Consider the following 10,954-nt stretch of genomic DNA (forward strand, 5'->3'; position numbering starts at 1 on the left):
TATATATATATAAATAAATAAATACCTGTTTCATTACTGGGTGGCCATCTGCCAGCATCCCCGCCATTAATAGTAATTAGATGCTGCCCTTCAGACCCCATTACATCAGATACCCAATCCTAGATTCTCACAGCCTTAGATTGTTTCCCACATCCACTTCTGGTACCATGTCCTGAATTGGTCAGGACTCAACAACAGAATTCACTCTAGCTAGTTTACAGAGAAAGACATTTGTCTCAAGGTTTTAGTTTATAACATTTCTGGGAGTGCCAGAGAATTGGTCAGGATTCAACAACAGAATTCACTCTAGCTAGTTTAAAGAGAAAGACATTTGTCGCAAGGTTTTAGTTTATAAAATTTCTGGGAGTGCCAGAGAAACAAGATTAATTGAGCTCCTATTAGGTACCAGGTCCTGTTCTAGGTGCTGGGACTATAATAATGGGCAAGAGAAAGTCCTTGCCTTGTGCAGTTTACATTCTGATGTAGTCCAGCAATAAAGAAGAGTTATGAGTCTTTGAAGAAAAATGAAGCACAACGTGAAGTTAGAGAATGCCCAGGAGGTGTATTAGTCAAGGTTCTTCAGAGAAACAAAACCAATACAATACGTAGAGGTATTGATAACAGATTTATTATGGGTATTGACTCGTGTGATTATGGAGGGAGAAAAGTTCCACAATCTGCCATCTGCAAGCCAGAGAACCAGGAAAGCCGATGGTCTAATTCAGGCCGAGTCCTAAGGCCCAAGAGGACAGAAAGCTTCTAAGTCCAAAGGCCTGAGAGCCAGGAGCTTCCACGTCCAAGGGCAGGAGAAGACGGATGTCCCAGCTCAAGGAGACAGAAGCAACCCTTCCTCTACCTTTTTGTTGTATCCAGGCCCCCAGCAGGTTTCATGATGCCTGTCTGCCTACCCTCACCATTGTGGGTGGGTCTTCTTTACTCAGTCTACTGATTCAAATCTGAATCCCCTCCAGAAACACCCTCACAGACACACCCACAAATGATGTTTTGGGTTTTTTTGTTTTTTGAGAGAAGGTCTCATTCACTTGTCTCACTCTCTGCAGTGGCCTGAACGTGGCTCGCTGCAGCTTCCAACTCCCGAACTCAAACAATCCTCTTGCCTGAGCGTCCTGAGCAGCTGGGACCACAGACACTCACCATTATGTCTGGCTAATTTTTAAACTGATTAGAGATGGGGTCTTGCCATGTTGCCCAGGCTGGTCTCAAACACCTGGGCTCAAGCAATCCTCGTGCCTCAGCCTCCCAAAGTGCTGGGATTACAAGCACGAGTCACTGCACCTGGCAGAAATAATGTTTTACCAGCTATCTGGGCATCCCTTAACCTAGTCAAGTTAACACAGAAAATTACTCATTACCAAAAGAGAGTAGAAGGAACAATAAACTGTTAATAGAATTAGAAAAAGAAGTGAATATAGAAATAGAAGTAGAAATAGAAGTAAAATGTTATTAACAGCCTGATAGAAGGTATAAATAAGCCTGGGGGGCCAGGCACAGTGGCTCACAGCTGTAATCCCAACACTTTTGGAAGGCCGAGGCAGGCAGATCACCTGAGGTCAGGAGTTCGAGACCAGCCTGACCAACATAGAGAAATCCCATCTCTACTAAAAATACAAAATTAGCTGGGTGTGGTGGTGCATGCCTGTAATCCCAGCTACTCAGAAGGCTGAGACAGGAGAATCACTTGAACCTGCGAGGCAGAGGTGGCGGTGAGCTGAGATTGTGCCATTGCACTCTAGCCTGGGCAACAAGAGTGAAACTCCATCTCAATAAATAAATAGATAATAAAATAAGCCTGGCATGTTCAGAGAACAGCAGAAAATAATGGACTGGGATGGAGTGACTTTGGGGATGTGATAGGAGATAAAGTTGGGAAAGGAAATGGAAGTAAAATGTTATTAACAGCCTGGTAGGCCATAGTAACAAGGCTGGATTTTATTCTAGGATAGTAAAGATTTACTGAGAAGGACTGAATTCATCTTGGGTAGTAATAATGAAATCAAGCTTCCCCTATTAAGTTTTTATAACAGACTTCCAGGTAGTGACTTCTGATGTCAGCATCAGGTCTTCCTCTGAGTGATTCAAGGAGCATATTCCGAGCAGTTCAGTCTGAATTCCCCCATCATGTTACCCTTTCTTGTTAACCCATTCAGACTTGAACTGTGATGTCTCATGTTTGCTTTAAGGCCTTCATTACGACTTTTAGTATTACTTTTAGCGGCAAGAACCTCAATTACTTTTGAACCAATCAAATATTTGGTTTTGCACTCACCCAAAATATAATATTTAAACACTGAGCATCATTTGATTTCACCAGAGGTTCATTTTGCTCCAAGATGCTTTGAAAAATGCTGCCTGTGGCTGAACAGTGCTGCAGCACTCTATCTTTCTGGACTGAGCGCCGCGTGGATGTGCATTCTCTTTGATGGTTATCTTCTCTTTGCACGATCTGTAGTGGTGGTTTGTGGTTCTCTTTGATGACTATCTTCTCTTTGCACGATCAGGGATGTTGTTTTGCCCCTGACGGAATCTGCCTTCTTGGAAGCTAACTGAACCGAATGTGACACTTCCTGTGAGATGCCTTTAAACATCCTCTTTCATGTTAAAGGCATCTTTAACATCCTATGAAATTACTTTCCTATGAAATTACTTCATTCTTGATTCCATGTTATTTAGGCTAATAATTGGGGCTTTGCAGTTTCTGAATCCTAGCCCCTACCTCATTTCCCAATCCCTGTACTTACTCTCCTGCACCTGTAGGCTCTTAGATCCCGACCAGGCCAGCGTTCTGTTCCCACGTCAGTAGGAGCATGTGCTCCACCCTTGCTAGTTTCTCCCAAGGATGGAAATCCATTTCCCTTCCTCTCACTGCTGCCACCATAATCTAAGTGTCCAAATCTCACTTGGGTTATTGAATTAGCCTCCTAATTTCTCTCTATGTGTGTTGCCCCCCAGAAATCCATTCTCCATATTATGTCACTTCCTTGCTTGATTTCTTTCAGTGGTTTTAAATCTAGCATAAAATCCAAATTTCTTATCGAGATCTAGATCTCTGAGGCCCTCCATGGACTGGTCTCTGCCAATCTTCCCGTCTTCTTCACTCAAGCGTCAGCCACCCTGGCCTCATACTGTCTTCCCCACACTCCCAGTTCTTTCTGTCCTCGGGGCCTCTTGCTATTCTTCTGCACCTCTTCCGTCTTTGTATGGGGGTCTCAATCCCATCGACTGGCCTTATCTGATCTCAGACCTGTATCTCCAGAACCCATGTGGGTGTAAAACCAGACATTGAGGGGATAGATTACTCCATAAACTTATGAGATATTATTCTGTTATTACACATGAGGAAAACTGAAGGTTCAGAGAACTTAAATAACATATGTTCAAGATTATAAAGTAGAGGCCAGATGCGGTGGCTCACACCTGTAATCCCAGCACTTTGGGAGGCCGAGGGTGGATCACGAGGTCAGGAGATGGAGACCATCCTGGCTAACACGGTAAAACACCATCAATACTAAAAATACAAAAAATTAGCTGAGTGTGGTGGCCAACACCTGTAGTCCCAGCTACTCAGGAGGCTGAGGCAGGAGAATGGTGTGAACCCAGGAGGCAGAGCTTGCAGTGAGCTGAGATTGGGCCACTGCACTCCAGCCTGGGCGACAGAGCAAGACTCCGTCTCAAAAAAAAAAAGATTATAAAGTAGGAAGGAAGCAGCATATCTGGGATTTGAATTCAAGCGACCTGTCTCACAGTGCTCAAAATGGCTATACTATTCTTCCTGCCTCATATTTTAAAAACATAAATAATGTTGTTTCAGGTTTGACTCTAGGTGAAGTGGGGGGAATACAATTACATCAGAATTCAGTGCTGGAAATAGACACTTCAAGTGGAAAGGGATTTAATCATGAGAATTAGGTACATTCACAATATTAATAATGAGGAGAACTGGCGTCAAAGGGTTGCCACTGGACCACTGATGTCAAGGGCATGCCACCATAATTGTGGTACAAGATCAGGAAACTGCTCTGAGGAAAATACCATGTACATTGCTTGCTTTTCTCTGCATGTACTTCAGCCTCACACAGTGGTATCTTGTAGCTAGTGTTATAACTGAGTCATGCCTAGGCCTTCCCACTGTTCTGTAAAGTCAGCTACATCTGCACATGTTCAGTTTTTAAAAAGTGATCTAAATATATGATTTAAATATCCAAATATGATAAAATATTAAATCTGAGTAATGGATATGTTTGGGGTATTACATAATATGATTTTTTTAATTAAGAAAATTCTTATAGTTGACATTTAGTAAAAGAAACCCTTATGTTTCAGATTTTTGAAAAATATACAGACAACAGCCACATCTCCATCAACAGGGCTGAAAGACAAACAACACTGAGAAAAATATTTGCAGCATATATAACAGACCATGATATACATTGAGTCTTTGTAAATCAGTAAGAAAGCAGTGAACAGACCAATTTAAAAAGCAATAAACGCATGAAATGGAATTACACAAAAGAAGAAATGCAGTATCCAATAAGGGTGTGAAAAATAATAATCACTAAAAATTAGTGAAATACAAATAAAAAACACAATGAGACATCTTTTTATTTTAACCACAGATTGGCAAACATAACATTGGCAAAACCAAATGTTGGCAAGACAATGAGGAGACAGGGACTTTGATGCACAGATGTTTGGTGGGAGTGAAAATGGGTATAACCTTCCTCAGAAAGGGTAGTTTGACAGTGTGTAAATGTGAAGGCATCATCATGGGACAGTGATGTGAGTGATGGAAAGCTACCAACAGAAAAGTTACAGAGAATGTAAATGCTATAATTCATGGAGATGGTTACATAAAGTAGAATACTCGCAAACAGAGTAAGTTTCCCAGACCCCCAATCCCCAGTGGAAAATACACCTGCCCATGATACTTCCCAATATTTTCTATACAGAGTGATGAGTCTGCCAGGGACAAGAAGCTTACACCCTCCCATTCTTATGAGATCCTTATTCTCCCTGGCCTCCTTTTGGGCTATCTGCTTACCAGGGACAAGAAACTATTACAAAATAACTTGAGTCTCTACCACCAACATGGATTGGATGAATTGAAGAGCCATCTTCCAAGTATACCTTTTTTTCCTGCAAAACCAAGTCTCAGGTCTACCTGAATTTCATCCCTGCAGGATCAAAATGTAATGGGTGCCTACCACTGGTCTCAGAAATCCCACTTCTAGAACTTATCTTAAGAAGGTAATTGCATAAATATCATAAGATGGATGATTACAGATATTCACTGAAGAGTTTCTAGAAATGAAAATTGGCAGAACTGAACTGCTCATCAATGGAGACTAAGTAAATTATGCTACAGCCATATAATGATCTCCTCTGGAGCCACTAAAATATATGTGTACATGTTGGTATTTGTACCTCTATGCATAGAACGTTTCTCAAAGTGGTCGGGGTGAAATTGAAGCAAATAAATGGGTGGCTAGGCAGGTGTCAGAGAGACTTCATGTATATACTTTTATATGTTTAAAATTTGAACCCTACGAATGTGTTTATTTTAAAATTAAAGTTAAAAAGTAAATACTGGCTGGGCATAGTGGCTCACACCTGTAATCCCAGCACTCTAGGAGGGTGAGGTAGATGGATCATCTGAGATCAGGAGTTCAGGACCAGCCTGGCCAACATGGCGAAACTCCATCTCTACTAAAAATACAAAAATTAGCTGGGCGTGGTGGTGCGCGCCTGTAATCCCAGCTACTTGGGAGGCTGAGGCAAGAGAATCTAATGTCTTGAACTCAGAAAGAGGAAGTTGCAGTGAGCTGAGATCATGCCACTGCACTCCAGCCTGGGTGACAGAGCCAGACCCTGTCTCCAAAAAAAAAAAAAGTACAGAGAGAGACAGGGAGAGAGAGGAACAGAGTTGCCTGAAGAGACAGCCACCAGAAGTTATAGCTATTATTTTAGGGTAGCAAGATTTGACCCAACACATTTTATTCCTTTACTTTTCTATATTTTTTGAATCTTCATAAGCATGTATCATTTGTGGATGTAAAAAATTCAAATTACAAAAGGAAATTACATAACTATAATAAAAAGATAGTAAAGCCCAATTTTCACTAAAACTTTTTTTAGGATCCCTCTGCATGATGTTCCTTGAACACGGCAGTCCCTGGCCACTCCACTTCTATTCCCAACCCTTGCTTCTGGAACTCTATCCTATGAGTTTTCATTTCCTTTTTTATTTTTCCCTCAGAGTTGCTGATGGAGTGATCAAAAGTGTATTATGGCAAACACTTCAAGCTCTTAATTTCTGTCATATACATAACGTAAGTAACATTTTCTAATGTATTTATTCATTTCTTCATGATGACTCTTCTAAATAGCTCAGGGTTTTGTTCAGAGAGCTGAAGACAAAGGGAAAGTAAGAGTCAGAGAAGCAAAACAAAAGGAAGTTCAGCCAGTAGTCCCAGCACTTTGGAAGGCAGAGGTAGGAGGATCAAGTGAGCCCCAGAGTTTGAGACCGGCCTAGGGAAAGACCCTGTCTGCAAAAAAGAAGAAAAGGAAATAACAAAAGAAAGTTCAAAATATGAGAAAAAAGTGATGCATTATTCATGACTCTTTCCAATTTCTGTAAGAATCAAATTGCTAATTCCTTACGAATTAAAAATGTGAATAAATGTAATGATTCCTTTTGCCGTAGTGCCAGTAACCCCTGAAACTATTTTTAAATTGGGCTAGAATAATTTTTCAGGGCCGGTGTGGTGGCTCATGCCTGTAATCCCTGCACTTTGGGAGGCCAATGTGGGCAGATGGCTTTGAGCTCAGGAGTTCAAGACCAGCCTGGGCAACATGGAGAAACCCTATCTCTATGAAAAAATATAAAAATTAGCCAGCCATGGTGGTGCACACCTGTAATCCTAGCTACTTGGGAGGCTGAAGCTGGAGAATCACTTGAACCCAGGAGGTGGAGGTTGCAGTGAGCCGAGATCACACCACTGCTCTCCAGCCTCGGCGACAGAGTGAGACCCTGTCTCCAAAAGTAATAATAGTAAGTTTTCAGGATATTGCTGGTGTAATCCCCCATGGTACTTTTTTTTTTCACTATTATTTTTATGTCTCTTAAGTTCTTTACCCTATAGCAATCTAAGTCCCCCTTTCCTTTCCTTTTTAAAAGCTGTTTCCAGCCAGGCGTGGTGGCTCACGCCTGTAATCCCAGCACTTTGGGAGGCCAAGGCGGGCGGCTCACGAGGTCAGGACATCGAGACCATCCTGGCTAACATGGTGAAACCCCATCTCTACTAAGAATACAAAACATTAGCTGGGCGTGGTGGCGGGTGCTTGTAGTCCCAGCTGCTAGGGAGGCTGAGGCAGGAGAATGGCATGAACCTGGGAGGCAGAGCTTGCAGTGCGCCAAGATTACACCACTGCACTCCGGCCTGGGTGACAGAGTGAGACTGTCTCAAAAAAAAAAAAAAAAGTTCATGAATCTTTTATAGCCGTAGTTCTCAAGCTTGGGCATGCATCAAAATCACTAGGAGGGCTTGTGAAAACACAGCTTCCTGGGCCCCGTCCCCAGAGTTTCTGATTCAGTAGGTTTGAGGCAGGGCCCCAGGAATGTGCATGTCTCCTATTTTTCCCAGATGCTACTGAAGCTGCGGGTTCAAGAACCACACTTTGAATACGACTATGTTAGAGAAATAATTTTGGCTGTTTCCTGTACGTAACTTAACTTGTTCTTTCACTTGTATTTCCTGTAAATTGGAGTTTATATCTAGAGGCTTGATCATATTCAGGTTCAGCTTTTTTTAAGATAAGAACGCCTCCTATGTGGTGCTGTACACTTCCTGTCGCATCCCCATCGTGAGTGCACAGCATCCACTTGTCCCACTTTCAAGAACGTTAAAATTGATGAGTGGGCTCAGGAGGTATTCGTTTGGTCCCCTCGTTATCATTTTCCCTGTCAACGTTGTTTCCCTGGTGGTTTTAGCATCCAGTGATGATTATTGTCTGCATCTAGTATTTCATGACAGTGATTTTCTAATTCTGTTATTCCTTCTGCATTTAATAATTGGAATTGTATGGAAAAGAACTCACCCTCATGGATTCTGGCTACTTTTATTTATCAACACTCAGGGTGATGAGCTGGTATCTTAGCAACCGTGACAAGTTTTGGGGAGAGGTGGCTGGAGCACCATTATAAACACAAATTTTGTATTGTGGTGTTTTCAATTCTTTGCTGTTATTGGTCTCTCCGATGCTCAGATTTTCCCATCTTAGGCCAATGAGAGCTTCTTCAAGTTGGCTCCTGGTACCTTTGCTCTATATCATTATATTTTTGCGACAGTCTCACTCCGTTGCCCAGGCTGGAGTGCAGTGGCGTGATCATAGCGCACTTGGGCCTCAAGCTCCTGAGCTCAAGTGATTCTCCCACTTCAGCCTCCCTGAGTAGCTGGGACTACAGGCACATGCCACTACACTCAGCCAATTTTTGTTTCTATAGAGACGGGGGTCTCACTATCTTGCCCAGGCTGGCCTCAAACTCCTGCCTTGGCTGCCCAAAGTGCGAGGATTACAGGTGTGAACCACTGCACTCAGCCAGTGATAGCTTTTAAAAAATATATCTAGCCCTTTTGAGTTGGTGCCTAGACAGAGACAGTGCTGAGGGAATGATGCAGAGTACCATATGGTCAGTTTTGATGCCAGCAGAATGTCTATCAAAGCAGTCTAGGATTGCTGAAAAAGAAAGTATAAGATTATGGGAATACATTTCAGTATGGAGGGGAAGCTTTCTTTACTTTTAGGAAAGTCAGTGAAGTTTTTATTAGGTTAAATCAAAAGCTTTTATTTTCTATTAATGTAGAGGAATATTTTTCACAAACTATGTAAACCTATTTTTCATGATGCAAATTATGCTTTCTGATACTTAATAAAGATGATGCCAAATGGAATCCTTATCTCTTTTGCTTTCCACCATGCTATAGGAGGTATCAAAGTTGCTGCAGGAGTTTTATGGGTAGTTAAAATGATTTCTAAAAATACCACTTACCACAAGTGTTTATCCCTACATAACCAGACACTTTCCGGGTACTTGGTTATAAGCTTGAATGCAATGTCTGTGGCTGCTTTATCTTTGTATCTCTTTAATACCTAAATTGGATATTTTTATATAAAGGGTGCTCAATAAATGTTTATTTAATAACTGGATAGATGGATGGATGGATGGATGGATGGATGGATGGATGGATGGATGGATGGATGGATGGATGGATCAATGGTTGGTTGGTTGAATGAGTCAATCAGTCAGTCAACCCAAACTGCCTAACTGATTGTGACTATTTCCAGTGGACCCAAACATTTTTGTAGACCAATGCAACTGCCATCATTTCTGCACTTGGAACAACACATTCTATACCCGAAGCTTTAAAACACCGAAAACTTCTGATTGATAATATGTGGACTCTATTAAAAACAAATACTTTTTCAGGCCAGGCATGGTGGTTCATGCCTGTAATCCCAGGACTTTGGGAGGTTGAGGTGGGCAGATTACCTGAGGTGAGGAGTTCAAGACCAGCCTGGCCAACATGGTGAAACCCTCTCTCTACTAAAAATACAAAAATTTTCCGGGCATGGTAATGCATGCCTGTAATCCCAGTTACTACTCGGGATGCTGAGGTGGGAGAATCACTTGAACTCGGGAGGCAGCAGTTACAGTGAGCTAAGATCAGGCCACTGCCCTCCAGCCTGGGTGACAGAGCAAGACTCTGTCTCAAAAAAAAGATAATTTTTCAGACAAATTTGCATCCTCCAAGATGGAAATTCCTTCTCATTTTCTTATGGTAAGCCTTTGTGTATCTGTCTTTTTATTTATCTATAATTAACATGCATGCAAAGAAAAAAAATCTAAGCCATATATAAAGCTGTCACAATAATACAACTAAAACCTTCATACTCTCCTTATTTTTAAAGGAACTCCCATGATAGTCTCAAAGGATAGAAAAGGCAATCTGACCCAGTGGTGTTGCTGATGACTCACAGCTTTCAACCTCTAGAGACCATGTGTACCTTATCATCTCCAGAGTCGAGATCCTAAGCAGGACACTGAAGGTTAAAGTACCAAGGGATTCAGGCCTTGCTACTCCAACTATGGTTCATAGAGATCACCTGGGAGCTTGTTAGAAATGCTGACTCTGAGGTCCTCTACAGACCTGCTGAATCAGAGTCTGCATTTTAACCAGAGCTCCAGGTGGTTCATGTGCACATTAAATTTGGAGAAGCGCAGGACTTAAGAAAATACCTACTCATTTGGTTCTGTTTTACCCTATAATATCACTAGAGTGAGGTAACGAAAGTGATCCATTTAACACCATAATGATCCCATGGATTTTTATATATTTGCTGTATTGATTAGAGAAAAGGGGGAAAGGGGCTTCATCTCAAAATGGCAAAAATGACTTCTTTTTTTTTTTTTTTTTCCTGAGACAGGATCTTGGTCTGTTGCCCAGGCTAGAATGCAGTGGCACCTTCACGGCTCACTGCAACCTCAGCCTCCCATGCTCAAACAATCCTTTCACCTTAGCCTCCCAAGGAACTGGGCCTACACATTGCCACCATGCATGGCTAATTAAAAAAAAAATTTTTTTTTTTTGTAGTGATAGTTTCATTGTGTTGCCCAGGGTGGTCTCAAACCCCTGACCTCAAGCGATCCTCCCACCTTGGCCCCCCAAAGAGCTAGGATTACAGGCATGAGCCACCATGCCCAGCTGGCAAAAATGACTTCTGAGATAGGAGCAGGCCAGGCTGCAACCTCCATCAGCATCTTGTTGATCCTTATGTTTTGGTTGTTGAGGAGGGGTTCCCTTTTCTCTCCTCGCTGTATGAGCATCCATGCCTAAGGCTCCAAGAGAATAAATTTATCAGATAATAAAAAAAAAAA

General features: G+C 41.9%; 1 protein-coding gene across 1 annotated transcript in view; it reads left to right on the forward strand.

Annotated features, from left to right (window-relative positions):
• Window positions 1–6,274: 6,274 nt before the first annotated feature.
• The window catches only part of CDKL4 (cyclin-dependent kinase-like 4), a gene marked incomplete at its 5' end in the record, with an annotated part of 34,596 nt that continues 29,916 nt past the window's right edge, over window positions 6,275–10,954 (forward strand). Inside the window, 1 exon segment of the mRNA XM_011997354.1 lies at window positions 6,275–6,347. Coding sequence (XP_011852744.1) covers window positions 6,275–6,347 — 73 coding nt within the window.

This window comes from Mandrillus leucophaeus, unplaced genomic scaffold (genome assembly GCF_000951045.1).
Source record: "Mandrillus leucophaeus isolate KB7577 unplaced genomic scaffold, Mleu.le_1.0 Scaffold538, whole genome shotgun sequence".
NCBI classification, from domain to species: domain Eukaryota; kingdom Metazoa; phylum Chordata; class Mammalia; order Primates; family Cercopithecidae; genus Mandrillus; species Mandrillus leucophaeus.